Here is a 16645-nt window from a genome sequence, read left to right as displayed (position 1 = left end):
CAAAAGTTGTTTACAAGAAGAAGAGGGCTCGTTTATTTCCTAAGAAGGGAATGAGATCAAATCTACAGCAGTTTCAGGGAACAACTCTAAAGATTTCAAGTCGTTAAGATTGTTTTTCTTAGATGCTTCAACTACATCTTTTTAAAAAGAATGTCGTGGAAATGACAGATTGTCAGCACCTTTGCTGTGAAAATGAATGGCCTTGCAAGTCAGAGAAAGGTTTCAAGAAAAGAACAAAGCAAAAACGTTAAAAGATTTCCCCCCCACACCCCCTATTTTTCCTACACGTAAATAAGGTGCAAATTTTCAACACAATAGAAAATCAGCAATGCTTTCTTTCTCATGGCACTGACATTGCAGTGGTTCAGTGACCAGCCACATGCCTCTAAGTAACAGAAGTATCCTTGTCCAGTATAATTTCTGTCGTTAAAATCAGTAATTTTTTTTTCTTACTAGAAATTGATACAACAGGTTTGTTTTATACGTGTCCCTTAATTCTCCTGGCCCTCAAACTTGATGTGGCACAAGTCCTGTATTAAATCTCACCTTTTCAGAAATCATCTTCTTAACTTTGTCCTGTACTTGCTATGGAATTCTGCTCTGTGCCTCAATTTTCCTTCTGTAAAACACAGGGAAAAAAAACAAAACAGTTTAAAGGGGTTGCATGAATGTAGTAATAAAAGTATCTTTCAACACTGGCATACATATCTGTTGAAATGCTCAGGCCAGTTTAGAGGCAAAGGACCTATGTAGACTAAAACATTTAAGCTTTTTAGGAGGAGAGGCTAAAGAAGCAGCTGAGGATTGGCTTTAGGGTTATGTTTTGAGGGGAGGCAACGAGTGGGGTTGGACCAGGGGGATACCCATCCCCTTCTGCCCCGAGTGGAAGGTAGGGAGGTGGCAAATCTGACTCAAAAAGCAAAGATTCCCTTCAAGCGCGCTCCGTGGTGAGGCTACTCTCCGGCCCAGCTGCCGCAGACACTTGTGAGGCCGCACCCCGGGCTCCAGCCGGGCCTTGTCGCGGGGCTTCGCCCGCCACAGACCCGCTGTGGGGGTACGGTGGGGTCACAGCTCCCTCAGAGTCAGATTCCGCTCTCGGTTTCCCACATGAGGCAGTAAGGAAGCCACGCCCCCCTCCGCAACAGCGATGGGAAGCGGCCTTTCAGGCACGACAGCCGTCCGCCCGCCAGCCCTCAGCCTTCCTCTGGGGCTGCCGGGAAGCGGCAGCAGCGGACTCGGGCTGGGGGCCGGGCTGGGCCGTACCGTCCAATGAGGCGGCGGCTGGGAGGTGCCCGGCGGGTGGTGGCGCGCAGGCTCCTAGCAGCCGCGGCAGCAGGCGCGGCCCCAGCACCGGCAGGAGCCGGGCGCCATGGGGTGTTAGCGCAGCTGGTGCCCTCGCTCTGTCGCCGGAAGGAGCCGCCGTTCCCGCCGTGTGCCTCTCACTCCGTTCCGTTCCTTCGCCCGCCGCGCCCGTCGCCTCAAGCCCATGAGCCTGAACGAGCACTCGATGCAGGCGCTGTCCTGGCGGAAGCTCTACCTGAGCCGTGCCAAGCTGAAAGCCTCCAGCCGCACCTCTGCGCTGCTCTCCGGCTTCGCCATGGTAAGCGGGCCGGCTTCGCCCGGCGGGCAGGGGGCCCTGGCTGGCAGCCCGCGGCGCTCCCGGCAGTGGGGATCCTCGTGTGGGGAGCGGTGCCGTCGCTTCTCCTTTTTCTGACCGGGGAACTTTCTGCCTCCCTTCAGAGTCTGGAGACAGACGGGGACAAGTGTAGCTTCTGAGCCAGCGTGTGGCACCCCGGGGCGGCGGGAAGTGGGGCGGGTCCTGCCGCCTTTTCCTCCGAGCGCCCGGCCCGCCCTGGCCTCTAGCCCTCTGGGCAGTCGGGGTCAGCGCTCCCGGTCGGCGGCTGGGGAGGACGAGGAGAAGCGGGAGCCGTTCCGGTAGCAGTGGGGCCGGGTAGGTGCCGGGTATGTCTCAGTGAGCTCACATCAGTAGTTCGTTTTCTGTGGAAAGCTGTCACGCCACAGGTTAAAAGCTGCCTTACGGCTTTTATTTCCTCCGCATAGCTTCGATACTTAGTGTAGCATTTCTTTCGCTCGTTGCTTATTTTTTTTTCTGCGGAGGACACTCGGCATGCCAAAAACCAGCCTCGGCGGCGGGACCTTCCTGCCGCTTGCTCATCGAAGACGCCGCACGGAGCTGTACACGGAGCTCGGAACGGGTCTGTTTTCGCTGCGCCGCTTCGTGCTGTGGTGTCGGAGCGGGCTGTGCACGCAAAGTCCCACCGCTCTCCCCAGCTTCTGGTGCTTTGCACTCCCACTCTTCTTCCCAGACCACAACCGCACACGTTGTGTAAACGGATGTAAGGGCAGTTTTAGATACATTAAGAAAAATAACTGGCCAAAGATAACGGTGTCACCCCGACCCGTAACATTTATGATTAGTGATATGTACTTGCGAGGTTTCTGACTTTTATTTAAGCAAGTCTTGAGTGTTGCCGAGTTCGGAATTTTGTTTTATGCATGTTTTAGAAACGTCTTTTTGGTTAGTATGTGTTTTGCTGTCAAGATTGGTACAAGCCTCAAATGAAAGTACCCTGTAGATAAAGATGCGGTAATTTACAGACTTTGTCCTACTATGTCCAGCCCTCTAAATGCACTGAGCTGCTAACTACGCTCAGCTCCGTTTTTCATCTGTGGCCAGAATGTTCCATAGTTTTAAATACCGAATTGCACAGCTCGGACTTGGTTTGTTTTGGGTTTTTTTGCACCGCTTTTAGCAAGGTATTTTAAACCGTAAGATAAATTCCTCTTTAGAGCCCCTCTGTAATGAGAAGATGCTGTTGAGAAACATAGCAGGCGGTCTGCAGAAGCTTTCTAACGGTCACATAAATGTCACTGTCCTCCTGCGACGGCTAAAAACGGACAACAGCTTTTCGGGGGGGTGGTGGTGAACTGCTGTTCCTTTGACTGACAGACGACTGTGTGAGTGCAGCGGCATATTTGAGTTGGTTCCCCATGAGTAACACGCAGCAGGCTGGAAGCTCCTGCTCTGCTGCTGAGTTTTCCTTTTTCTGCGCCCGTTTCCCTGTATCAGAGCAGTTTGGTTTGTCGGGGTTGAATTTCTCGAGTTAGGCTTCTACAGTGAGAGAATACAGAAAAAAATAGTTTGGTTTTTTACAACTTGTCATTGAAAGAGGGTGCATTTCCATTAATAAAAATACTATTACTGAAAAATCAGACTTAATCTCTTAAATCCCTTTGGCTTTTCTTTGGGCCCATGTTGTGTGGACTCTCAAAATCCCATGGATGTATGAGATGAGACTTTTTTTGATTCTCTAGAAGAGTTCTAGTTCAGTGTCTTGCAGTTTAAAACTGCTGCTACTGAGTTGGTACTATTTAGGGAGTTTCAGGAAAAAGCCACTTTGTTCTCAGTAACAGCATCTCTCATTGCCAAGGTTGTTACATGTGAACATTCATTGTGCTTTATTTTTTTTCGGAAGCTACTCCTCAAAAAATATCCTCTGCTTTTTCTTCCTTTAACAAGATGGTGCTGGAAAACCACTTACACCCTGAATGGGTTTGCTATGACAGACCTTTAGCTGAGACTTTCTACTTTATTTTCAGAAGAACTGACTTAACTTTCATGTATATTTAGATTTCTTCTTAATAACTTTGCTTACTTTTCAAGTTATCCTTTTGCCCTTGTAAAGCAGAGCTGCCTTTCTGTTGTCTTGCCTGTACATCGTTTACTGCATTCAGCAGATTCTCTGGCACCTGATGTTTGAACAAATTGCTGCTGAAGTACCATCTAGTCTTGGATCTAAAGCTTAAAACGGCCATTAAGTGTCATTGTCCCTTTGCTTTGCTTATCTGACAGAAGGGAAAAAGAGCTTCAATGACACATCCAGGACCACCCCTCAGATTGATAGGAATTGTCAAGAGTGGAATGTGCTTGGTTCCACGCCAGCCCTATTGATCCTTGCTGTTTAGGTTAACAGCACTTGCATTCTCTGCTCTGAGTTTACACCCCACCCCCACAACAGTTCCTTCATTTCAGACTGGTTTTGTGTATCACTGCAGACATCTTGCAAAGCTTATTCCCTCAGGACAGGTTATGCATACCCTGGTCAAACAATGCATGCCAAAATCTAGAGACTGCCGGGGTCACTGATGTGTAGAGTATGAACAGCATGCTTAGCCAGGTTTCAGACTCAGGTGGTTTACTCTTTTCCTGAGAGGACTGATTAAAAACCTGCTTTACAGTTAATTCTGCTTTAGAACTACAGATTGGGGGTTGTGTGTTACTGTCAGAAACAGCTGCAAGGTCTGTTGATTCCAAGCTGATGTTGGAGCTGAACTCCTACAAGCAAACCTGAGCATTTCCTTTGTGCAGGTGTCCATGGATTCTATCATCCAGTGCCATGCATCTAAGAGGAAGTCTGTGAATCTTATGGTCTTGCATTTAAGATACTTCTCCAATTTGTAGGGCCAGCAAGTAATATCAATCCCCAAAACTGTTAGAGGTAAAGAAAGAAATTTGTAGTTTGCAGGGTGTGTTTAGTCCATGAAAGAATGGAGGATTCCTTCCATGAGGCTTTGAGTATTTCTCACTTCAGGGTTACAATCCCAAATACTGATATATGACTTTCCCCCTACACACACATACATGGTTTTATCTTTTGGGGGGGGTTATTTCTTAATCCAGTTTGAATGCAGGAAATCTTCTGCAGCATGTATCCCATGTTGAAAGCACATCCACACCACCAGTAGCAGTATCAAGAGGTGCAGTGCTGGCAGGTGATTTTTGAACAACTAAGGTGAATTGTTAGCATCAAGGATGCATCACAGAATAATATAACAATATCATGATACTGGGAGTCGCAAATCATAGGGAAGTTGTTAGATCCCAGCAGTCATCACAATGGAAAACTCAAACACCACCTCCCTCCACCAATTAACACATTTGTGAAAATCCCCAAGCCTAAACTAGAGGTCTAAATTACACACTGTGGTTGGCTTCATTACATTTAGGATTTGGAGGATGTTATTTACTAGACAGCACAGTTTTCTTTTAAATACCTGTAATGATTCAAGCTAGCTAGACTGTTGTCTATGTGGTGAGATATACACTTCAAATATTGGATTTCATCAAAGACCTGTCAACTCTTGCCTTTGAAATGTAGCCAATATGGGCTTCTGAGGACAGCTTCAGTGTTTTATAGAAGGCTGTCTGCGCTGATAAATATTTATGAAGCTGATTTCCATAATAACAGTTGATGTGGAAGTGATGGTAGGTAGGATGCTGTGCTGCTGTCAGTGCTGTCAGGATACTCAAGACAGTGTAGTTCTTGTCTAGTAAAGGTTACTCTGTGTTTCTAAATACTTAAATGGTGTCTCTAGACATCGTTTGGGCTGTCTTTAACTGAATCCCTGGCAGAGTAACATGGAAGAGTCTAATTTTGTAACCTGCAGGAGAGCATTACAGTCCCAGTTTTGTGGCTTCCTGCCTCCCCTTCCCTTTTGTATCACATTACACTTACAGGTTAGAACTTCTCTGAAGAATCTTACCCTGTATAGAAGGTTGCTTTCTATTCCAGTCATGAAAGCAACATTTTGTTACTCTGAGCATCCTTGTCTCAAGGTTACAGATGAGCAAGGCAGTGTGTAGCACTTGCAACTCTTACTGATCTGTGCCTTTCAGCAGCTGTGGGGGGCTGCTGTAGTTTGGAGGATGTAAAGGATGTTTGGAGGATGTCGAGCTGCTGTTTCTTTTCCCTGCTGTGCTGTTTAATCTGACCTTGTGCTTATGGAACAGATTTAGTGTAAGTAGCACTGTATAGTGTATTACCTTCTCAAGATGCAGTTACTCTGATTATATGGGCATTGTCTTTTCATGTTCACTAGCCCAATAAAATTACCTCCCATATTTGTATTCCTGTGTTAGCTTTAGCAAATATCTACATGTTTTACCACTCTGTAACGTACAATAATTCACAGTCAAGATTCTAGGTTGATAAGATGAATAATGCTTGCATTCTTTGCTGTATCAAACCAGGGATAAGATCATTTTTCTGACTTATCTTTTTTCATTTCCTGTGACTGATTCTGGCTCAAACAGAGTCTTTCTGTGAGTTGTTTATAACTCCTCATGAATGGTGCAGACACTGTGAAACTCTGGCTCTGTGCCTCTGTCTCTGGGAGTTATTAGTACTGTCAGGAAAATAGAGCCCAACTGACTCAGAAGCTGAGGAGACATCCAGAAGAGTGACTTCCAGTGATGCCATGACACCCATCTCGTTCCTGACTTTCCTGTGTGGTCCCACACGTAGACAAGCAGCTACGCAGAAGGTGGAATTTGTTATTGAATTAACCTTGTGATGTGATCCTCAAGGCTTGGAGAAACCCCTTCTACATGAGTGGGATTCTCTCCTGCTGGGAGTAGTATGTGCTGTGAGGAGTGACATGTACTTGTAACTTTGTGGCTAACTAGATGTATTCCAGTCCAGTCCTAGCTGCAGCAGTGGAAGGTAAGAAAGTACTTCTACAGATAGAGTAGAATAAACCAGGTTGGAAGAGACCTTCAAGATCATCACGTCCAACCTATCATCCAACACCACCCAACCAACTAAACCATGCAACCAAGCACCCTGTCAAGTCTCCTCCTGAAAACCTCCAATGACAGCAACTCCACCACCTCCCCAGGCAGCCCATTGCAATGGGCAATCACTCTCTCTGTGTAAAACTTCCTCCTGACCTCCAGCCTGAACCTCCCCTGGCGCAGCCTGAGACTGTGTCCTCTAGATAGTTTAGTGATTACCACTTGCAGTTTTCCCTTGTGTGCTGATCCAGGAGGTGAAGGTGTTCTAGCATTGTAGCATCTCCAGGTAAGATTTGCATCCTCCTCTTGCTATGTGACTGGATCTTTACAAAATGCAACTATGATTCTATGACTTTTTATCAGCACAGTTTTCTTTTAAGCCATTCCTGATGTGCTAGATTGTGTAGAAATTGTCTCGTCCTCCTAGTCAGTTTTGATTTAGGAGTGTTAGCTGTGGACAGGGAAGAGGAAGTGAGAACAGTCTTGCCAAGTATACAGATAATTCCAGGCCTATGTTGATCAAGATGTGAGTAGTACCTTTAGTGATACTGGTGCTTGAAGCTGACACTGTCCTTTCAAAAGGGTTTTGCTTCTTACAGCCTGTGAGACAGCTAACTTCATGAGCAGTAAATGTAGTAAGGATGTGATGACACTGAGAGGCAGCGATTCTCAAAGTATTCATTAAAGAGGCCATTATGAGACTGTCTGTATTTAAACCTTGCAATTTTTCATAAGGTTGGTTCCTTGCTCTGTGATTTTTGTATCAATCTGTCAGATCCCAAGACAGGGGAGCACTTATGATTTGATCTCTAGGCTAGTGAGATAGCATGATGTGAGGTACAGGTCATAAATCTACATCTGTTCCATCAGTAGATGTTGGCTGCAGCCCCCTGGTCACAGAAGGTATTTAGCTGAAACTGAGTGTCTTGGAGAAATGGTCACATGTGTTCTTCAGAGCTCTGATCAGCAGTGAGGAGTTTGAATTAGCTGCAGCTCTGTCCCTGGCATTCTGAACTCAGTTGTGACTCGCAGTGGTGTTAATGCTAGTGTTTGATATTGTGAGAGAGAGTACAGCAGCTACAGCAGGGCTTCTAGCCCAGGCTGTGTTCCAGAGCTCAGAGTTGTCTTTGTGAGGAAGGGGAGGAGAGGAAGTAATCTTTAAATAGCTTGTAGATAATACAGATTTACTTGAGATAAGGCATTTTATTTTCTTTACAGCAATGGCTACTGGTTCTGAAAAATATGCACACTTGTGATTAAGTCAGAAAGCTCTCAGCTACTCTGGCTGCTGTTGCTGTTACACATGATAACAAAGAGCAGTTATGTTTTATCCTGTGTTGAAAATTTTAATACTTAGGATGACCTGCTACAAGGCTGGCTCTTACCACAGTTCTTATTTTTGTTTTTCTTCTGAATGTTTTCTATCACTTTACATTTCACTGGAAACTTCTTATTGCTGAACCCTCTATCTTAAAACAGGAATTGAATCTGCAGCCTGTGCTATGCTGGAATTGAAAGCAATCTGAGTCAACCCAACATACTCTACAGTAGCATATACAACTGGGGAATAATGCTCAAGTTTGAAGCAAGTAATTCATTTCAGTCCTGCTGCTGTGGTAAAAATGAGCACAGTTGATTATCCTGCTTTTCAGAAGCAATATAGCCTTAGTTTGCAGCTACATATGTGACTGGTTCTTTAGAGTAATTGTTATTGCTAGTGAACATTGTGTCATAGCTCACTTCTTGCAAAGCAGTGGAGTCAGTATTTGTCAGGCCCTGTGTAAGTGCTCTTGTAGGGATAGAAACCTTCAGAGCATGCAGGATTTTGATTGTCATTTAAAAGCAGGAGCTTCTTTTAAGCCATTCTGGTCTAGTAAGACATGGGCACATTATACATAAGTGGAATGAGCTTATTTCAGGATATTAAACATCAAATTCAATTGAAATTGAGGTTATTTTAGAGAGCAAGTTGTTGGATTTCTTGCACTCTGGCAGTATTTAGGCTGCCATGACTCTGAAATCCAGGGCTGTAAGAAGCCTTAACGTGATGATGAGCCCAAATTCAGTTACCTTTGAACGCATTTTAATGCCCACCTTCATCAGGCATATGAGAACTCCAGTCATGCCTTCTGACATCATGAGGTTCCTTTCATTTTGTCAAGAAGCTGTATTTCAGATTTACAGCGTTGCCAAGGGCTGTAGTAAATCTGTCAGTCATATTTGCAGGATGATCTAAAGTTGAAGTTAGCTGCTCTTTGAGCCAGGGATTAGACCAGATGACTTCTTGAGATGTCTTCCAACCTACGTTATTCTATGATTATGCAGCAAGGCAAGATGCTTGCAGCATGCTAGAAATCATGCAGCAAATGCTCAAGCAAGCTTTGGGAGTGGTGAAGGAGAATGTGCTGCAACATGTATTGGATTCTGTGGTCCTGAGGGACCCACTGAACCAGTGTAGAAACCTCATAGAGAAGAGAGGAGAACCACCATTAGCCTCCACCTGTGAGTTCAGGCTTTGGGTGCATTTGGGTCATATCAGATGAGCTCAGTGGGCCCTCCTTGCAAATGTTAGCTTACAAGAGCAGTTGTGATCTGTGCATTTTGAAAGTGCAGCAAGAACAAAGGAGAGAAGTCTGACCTCTGCATCACTGTTTGAAAACACAGGGCCTCATAATGAGAAATGGAGCTTTTTGTTTTAGGCGTCTGGCTCAAGTTTGGCCTGGGAAGTAAAGAGCCAGAGACTTGCAATTGAAAAGAGTTGGCAGTTTTTCTGCTAGTTTATAGTGAAAGGCTTCCCAAATTAGCTGCCTTGACAGCTTGAGGAGACAGAAAACATGAACAGATTTTCCACTTCTAGGTCAAGCCTTTGCCATGTGTGAATACAGGGAGTTGTAGCTATGCCCCAGAGGAGACTTTCCATCAACTTCACTAGACTTTGAAAGCCTTCAGGCATACTGCATCCTACAACCTCCTCAAAAGTCTCCATTTGAAGTGAGTTCTGAAGTAACTCTTTATCTGAATGAATGGGAGAGTGTTTCCTTGGTTCACCCACTGCTGCTTTGTGTATAACCCCAGTGTCAGTTACAGCCACAACTCAGTGCATTTCTTCTCTGCTCATGGATGTCTCCATCCAGCTAGTTTGCTTCAGTGTAATTATTTTTCTTGCACTGACCTTATAATGCTAGAATCCCTTCAGCCTCAATAGAAGTATTTTTCCAGCTACTCTATAGTCTCCCAGGTGGGCAAATTGCAAAGCTTTCCCTCAAAGCAGGCAGGTTTATCTTCCCTTTAGCATTTCAGTCACTCACTTCAGTGTAGGATCTTTCCTGGCCCAGCAGTAGATGCAGTTTCTACTCTTCCCTTTGGTTCCAGACATGGAGAGGTCATACTGCTGCTTGTCAGGATAGCCAAGTATGACTTCAAGTGTCATTCAAAATGCTGGACTCTTTGTATTTTATACTGGTATTAGGGCTGTGCTGGCATGGAAACTACTGTGGGAGGGATGGAGTGGGGAGAAGATGCTGAAGATGGCCCAGGTGTCTAACCCCTGTGGGATTCCCTGGTCCTTTCTAGGAGTCTCCTTCAGGAGCTTGCTTTGGTGCTTTGTGGTAGGTATATGGCCTCCCTCCTGCAGCTGTGTGCAGCTGTACATATGAGGCTTCAGGGTTGGGCTACTGACTGCCCTCCTGCTGCCTTATTCACACCTTGTTAGTATCCCAAACTGGAAATAATTGGTGGTGGTTACTTGGCTGCCAGCTTATTTTGCACATGTTAGAAGCCTAGTACTTAGCCTATCTTTCAAGTGAGATTGATGCTACCCATAATTATTCTTACAGAGAGAGTGCACTTGGAATTATGGTAAGTAATTGCATGGTGTGGTTTCAGCTGAAGGAGGTTACACCTGGCTCATGGAGTAAATTCCAACAAGTCTTAAGTAACAGGCACAGCCTTGCTGGATTTCAGAAGACTCTTCTGGAAGATGATTTGGAACCTACCTACCCAACAAGCTTCCTGTGCAATGCAGGTCTGTGCTCATATATGCATCAGCCACAGAAGCTGAAGCCCTGCTTGTGTAGCTTGAGCTCAGGTTGAAGCTATCCCATCAGGTGTAGGTACTTCTGCAGTCAGTCTTCCAGGGAAACAACCAGCAATATTAAAATGAAGTCTTTTTAACCCAGGAAAACTCAGATTCCTGGTCTGGACATCTTTTAATATTTGTCCCTATGATTCCTTGTGCTTATCTAGGCACAGAGCTATCTGAGTATCTGATGCCTAAATTAAGCTGGCTCTTTGCAAGACTTTGTTTTGATCATGCATATAATTACAGCCAAAACAGAAGTAGGTACATTTAGATTAAATGTAATTATTTAGCATTTCTTTTTAGCTCAGGCTTGGCTGAGAGAAGGAAGAAAAGCTTTCTTCTTGATGCTCTGTTGAAGTGGGAAGAGAACAATAGCTCCAGGATAGCTGGTGTGTTGAAATTGAGAGAGCCTGACTGCAGATCAAAATCAGATGGCTGATATCATTATTACATGGAGACATTGATTAATGGAAATAGAAGGTGTCTTCAGTGCTTGGTGAATTAAATACACCCTTTCTTAAAATAAAGTCTTCATCTTTTGAAGTTTGAGAAGTAGTTTTGGTAAGTGTGAAAATGAATCCACAGTTGTGAAGAACTGCAGTTGTCCTGTGAAAAATGTTGGGAGTCAAACATCTCATGAGTGCATTGGGACTGAACAAGCAGTCCTGCAGAGGAGACATCCAGTGGCCAAATGTTTATCCTTTCAAATGTGAAGTTGCCCATGGTTGAAACACAGTATTTTAAAATCTTCAAGCCAGAATTGTATACAATTATAAACAATTTCTTCTTGAGTTTCTTGTAACACTTGGAAATGCTTTGCTAGTTGTCCAGGTGTTTCAGCTTGTGACAATAAAAGCTTTCAGTGAAGGAATTGAAATATTGGCAAATGGCCTTGAGTGCCTGCTGAAACATGTCTGAGCAAAACCCTTAGTTGGTTTAATCTTTGGTGTGTTAGTGGTGCAGAGTTCTGGTGTCTTGGAACATGCTGGTTCTGGGAGCATAAGAAGATGAGATCCCAGACTAGGTGTAGCAAGAGTCAGCTCTGGCAAAATAGTGGGGTTTGGATATTCTTACTGGTTTTGCAGCTGTCTTTGGATCCTAGTTTCTATGTGTCCCTGCATCCATGCTGTAGGAAATTTTCTTGGTATCAGCTTAATGAGACTTGGTATGTTTGAAATGTATTCTGTGGGCCAAGTGCTGTCCAAACCATTAATAATGCCGGTGGTGATGGGCTAAAATTGTACCAAAGGGGCTCAAGAGAATTGATTTGTTTCAGGGGCTGTGTTGTGCAAACTGATTTAATGGTCTTTTTGAGGGCAAGCTGCTATGTTCTAGAAGAGCTAGGCATGGCTTAGTGCTGCCAAGTCTCTGAGGTCTTGGTACAACTGCTTCCTCCTCAGTTACACAGGCCTGTGCCAGCTTGGTTCATCGGAAGCATTGCAGAAGCAGCTCAGTTTGCCAAGCTAGCAGAAGATCACCACCTCTTACCCAGGCTAGCTGTTGAGGGTTGAGCAGTTGAGTCATTTCAGTGAAGGAGCAAGAGTGGGCAGCCAAGGTGCAGGTGTGGGTCAGTCTGAACTGTGCTAAATGGCAGCCTCTGCTTCTTCCTTGTGGTGTATGTACATATAGGTATATCTAAGATTGCTGTTAGGGGTTTGGGTTTTTCCTCTCCATTTTAAATATATTCTCTTTAAACAGATCCTTTGAGAGAGAGCACTGAACAGAGAGATTGATGTGTGGTCCCTTCATTGGATCTGGGCTTTGTCTGAAAGGAAAATTTATCAGGAAAGATTCTTTTTCAAGGGCTGCTGGAATTAATGTCACTAGTTAAGTACACATGCACAGACTTGCTGTGTTAAAAGGCATTTTAGTTAATTTTCTTAATCAAAAATACTTGAGCTGTGTTTATGAGTCTGCTAATGCTGTTATTTAGTGCTAATTGCTGCTTCTTAAGCACATGCATGCTTGGAGGTCTAAGTTTATAAAAGGACAAGGCTGCATATGGTAGTAGGGAGCTGGACCTTGGAGCATCTTCATGAGAGAGCACTTCTCTTCAGAACTTTATAAATTTTGGTGGTCCTTTCTCCTTGGATATTTCTTTTAATCTGTAGTGAAAGGTCAAAAGCTGCCTCTATGACAGAACACAGGAAAGAAGAAATGTGTTACTCTGAGAGTTCAAGTTTGCTGTCTAGAAAGTTCAGCTGTTGGAATGAACTGGAGGTGGTGAGGTGGCTGTGCTGTGAGGAGCTTTTGTGCATACTGATGGTTTGTTCAACAACAGAACAGAAAGTGTGAAAGCTGTGGCCTTTGCTTCATGCTTCAGACCTGAACTTGTACCTAATGAAAAAGGTGCAGGTTAATATGAAGGGCAATGGAAATGCACACTGGTGGTTTTGTTTGGATCAGATGACCTTCCTGAAACGTGATTTAAACTTCAGTATGTAACGTAAGTGATTTAATCTCTCTCCCCTTTCCTTTCCAGGTGGCTATGGTAGAGGTTCAGCTAGATGCAGAGCATGACTACCCTCAAGGCCTCTTGATTGCCTTCAGTGCCTGTACTACTGTCCTTGTTGCAGTTCACCTTTTTGCCCTGATGATAAGTACCTGCATTCTTCCAAACATAGAGGCTGTCAGCAATGTGCATAACCTCAACTCCGTGAAGGAATCTCCTCATGAGCGTATGCATCGACACATTGAGCTTGCCTGGGCATTTTCTACTGTCATTGGGACTTTGCTCTTTCTTGCAGAGGTGGTGCTACTGTGTTGGGTGAAGTTTCTTCCTTTAAAGAAGAAAACAGATAACCCACTCCAGAGCAACAGTTCTACCATCACATCAGGACAGGCAGCAGCCATTGCCTCAACATCCATTATGGTTCCCTTCGGACTGATTTTCATTGTGTTCGCAGTCCACTTCTACAGGTCGCTGGTGAGCCATAAAACAGACAGGCAATTCCAGGAACTGAATGAACTTGCTGAGTTTGCACGGCTCCAGGACCAGCTGGATCACAGAGGTGATACCATCTCCTCAGCTGTCACCCATTTTGCCTAAGCCTGTACCTAGAGAAAATAAACCCACTGTTCTGCTTCTGCCTTGTTACCTTGACTGCCCTGTGGATGAACTTGTCAAGCAGTTGATCACTGTTTAAAGAGAGGTTTTAAATGTTGTTCTGACTCTTTAGAGGGGGGGAAAATGTTGCTCCTTTTGTAAGTGTGGCTATCTGACATCAGGAGTGGATGGTGAGGTATGCTGGCACTGCGCTGTATCCCTCCTCTCTGAGCACTGCCTAGATTGCTCCTTGTTCGTGCTGGGTGGGGGCTGCATAAATGCAGGGAAAATAACACTGTAATTTAGGGTATCTGCTAGAGATGGATAAAGGAGCTTTTTTCCCCCCCCTCTATTTATTTGATGTTGGCATTTACTAGAAGATGCTGTTTGTCTGATCCATGTTGCATGGCATGATACAAATTACTTGGGACGTGCAGCAATTAGCACTTGGTTTCAGCGCTAGTGCTGCGCTCTAGAAAGGCTGACAGATGGCTCAAGCGTAGGCTTCCCACCACTTCCCCGGCATGGTTTGCTGCCAAGTAATTATTACTGCACTCATTTCTCCAGCGCCTTTTCCCGTGGCAGTTACACATTTTATAACTCACTAAACACCCTTGACTAGTCTTACTGCGATGTGGTGTGGCCACATGAGTAGGAATGAGACTCTGCTCTACTCTTCCTCGGAAGAAAATAGAAGCAATAACTGGTTTAAAGTTCTCACGAGAGGGCACGTATTATCTGGACAGATAGATCTGCCTGCTTTCCATTTAGGAATCTTTTCTTCAAAAGAAGGAACTAAGTGGAAATTATCACTGGATGATGTGTTTTGCTTGAAAATCAGAACCACTGCTGGCTTTCTCCAAGCCAAAGTCGTAATTCTTTTATACTTTTGTATTACAAATGACTTTTCAGTAACACCAGCAGCAAAAGGTGCTTTCTCTGTGTTGGATTCCCAAGTAATTCACTCTGCCGTGGTCTTCCCTGTTTAGAAAAAGTCTCCTTTCTGAAGTGTTGTGTTTAATGACTTAAGACATTTTTTTTTTGCTCCCAAAGGATCTGGAAGACTTACTTTTTTTCCTCTGTATATTTATTTATGGCAGTAGGTTATTTGTAATTGATATTGCCGCTTACTTTCCAAGTCTTGTTTCTGACAGCGAGGCTACTGTGCTGGGTTATTTCCTCTTTAAGCAAAATCTTTCATTTGGTCTTTCAGATCAGGGGCTTGTCCAAGAATGATTGTAGCAGTTGTCCTGGGCTACTTCAGTAATTAGCTGTGTCTAGAAGTGGAATTGTTTGGTATGTGGTTCTCTGGAGCTGCTTTGCGCTTTAATGGGCACAAGCTGGTGTTTTGAACACAAATCAAGACAGGTTCCAGGTCTAATGGAACAAAACTTGACCTCTCTATTGTCTCTCTGTGGGATAGAAACCTGGGATTCTGAATTGAGGCAGATGTGAACAATACCAAGGAGCTGTACCTGACTGAGCCTGGACAGAGTGTGGTCTCACACCCAGCCTCCATCTCAGGTTGTCCTGACAGGTGCTGGAGCCCTGGAGCAGGCTGCCCAGAGAGCTTGTGGAGTCTCCTTCTCTGGAGAAATTCCAAACCTGCCTGGACATTGTGATCCTGAGCAACTTGCTCTGAGTGTAACCCTCCTTTGGCAGGAGGGTTGGACTAGATGATTTCCAGAGGCCCTTTCTAACTCTCACCAGTCTGGGACTTGGTGACATGTCTACAAACTGCAGGATGTGTCTGTCTTTAGAGTAAGGGTGGCAGAGTGTGTTTACTACTGAAGCAGCCTCATGAAGCCAAGGGGACTGATTTCTCATGTCAGCACCAGTGCAGTGGAAAGTGTTGACGAGGTTACCCGTGGTGTTTGTCTTCCAAAACATAACTGTAAAGAAAAAACCTGCTGGGCTCTTGCTTTTAGCTTCTTTTTTCTATCAGTGTTCTCAGTTCACAGGCAGAAAGCAGCTTTCCACTTGCTGTTTTCACAAGTCCTAGCCTACAGCGGCCAAACTGGATTTTCTTTTGCTCTGCCATTATGTTGTGCTTTAAATATAGTCTGTTGCTGATGTAAATCTGCTGATGGCGAGAATTGTGACTCTGGTCCCACAGGTGTTTGTTCATGGAACACTGGAAGGAGTGTGTTAGTAAAGGCATTAATGAAGCAGCATTCCAAAACACAAAACTTTGGTAGTAGGCACAAAATGTATTTTTCCCATCCTTTACTGGAATACGAGCCCTGGCTTGGGAAAAAGACTTTTAAAAACCCAGTAAAGGATGGAAACCTGACTCAATGTTCACACTAGAGCAAATGGTTGAAAGGGTGCTGTGATGCTTCTGTCCATAAATTGTGGAGTGAAAAGTCACTGTTCATTTGAATGGCACTTCAGAAAATACCTTTTTTTCCCCCATGTTTATTTTGTAAAGTGACTTGCTGTCCTGCAGCAGTAGCTGACTATCTCTTTTGTGGATCTTTCCAAGTGACAGAGAAGTGTGGGAGGTGTGTTTTTGTTTTGTTTCAGAGCTAGAAGCTGGTGGGACAATCTTACTTTAACTTTCTCAAGCTGGTAGGCTCTGTGCTAATGGCACTGTTACTACAGCTGCTTCCTGGCTATTTGCTGCACTTTAAGCCATGATATTGAGTGTGTTTCTCTTGTTTTCCACCTGTGGAAAAATGCCCATCAAAGTTACCCCCTGGGCACAGTCTAACTGTGTGTTGGGGCAGTAACCAGACAATCAAAACATGAAGAGTGCACTTAGGATTACTTTTTTTTTTAATCCCTTATTTATACTAATGGTATTCTGCATTTACCTCAAGCATTTTAAACATTGGTTACTGTATATGACTTATTTAGTTATAAAATACTTCAATGAAATAAAATATACTCCATTGTTGCTGATTATTTGTTATCTAGAGGT

General features: G+C 44.4%; 2 protein-coding genes across 3 annotated transcripts in view; one reads left to right on the top strand and one right to left on the bottom strand.

Moving 5' to 3' along the window:
• The window catches only part of KDM2B (lysine demethylase 2B), a 125136-nt gene extending 123393 nt beyond the window's left edge, over window positions 1–1743 (bottom strand). The window contains exons 1-2 of the mRNA XM_068163462.1: window positions 1538–1743; window positions 547–619 (exon numbers count right to left, since the gene is read on the bottom strand). Of these exons, the coding sequence (XP_068019563.1) occupies window positions 547–561 (15 nt within the window). The 5' untranslated portion in view covers window positions 562–619; window positions 1538–1743. The remainder of the gene's footprint in view (window positions 1–546; window positions 620–1537) is intronic.
• Window positions 1355–16626, top strand: LOC137453847 (calcium release-activated calcium channel protein 1). 2 transcript variants are annotated; one of them, XM_068163469.1, is made up of 2 exons: window positions 1355–1600; window positions 13159–16626. In XM_068163469.1, the coding sequence occupies exons 1-2, from the start codon at window positions 1487–1489 to the stop codon at window positions 13723–13725; spliced, it is 681 nt and encodes a 226-aa protein (XP_068019570.1). In that variant the 5' UTR covers window positions 1355–1486; the 3' UTR covers window positions 13726–16626. The 2 variants fall into 2 exon arrangements, with proteins under 2 accessions (XP_068019570.1, XP_068019571.1); XM_068163470.1 differs by lacking the exon at window positions 1355–1600 and adding an exon at window positions 1807–1951.
• Window positions 16627–16645: the final 19 nt, after the last annotated feature.

This window comes from Melanerpes formicivorus, unplaced genomic scaffold (genome assembly GCF_026170545.1).
Source record: "Melanerpes formicivorus ecotype bairdi unplaced genomic scaffold, bMelFor1.0.p_v2 SCAF_72, whole genome shotgun sequence".
NCBI lineage: Eukaryota > Metazoa > Chordata > Aves > Piciformes > Picidae > Melanerpes > Melanerpes formicivorus.
The sequence above is the reverse complement of the archived record's forward strand: the minus strand, read 5'-3'. Positions and strand labels throughout refer to the sequence as shown.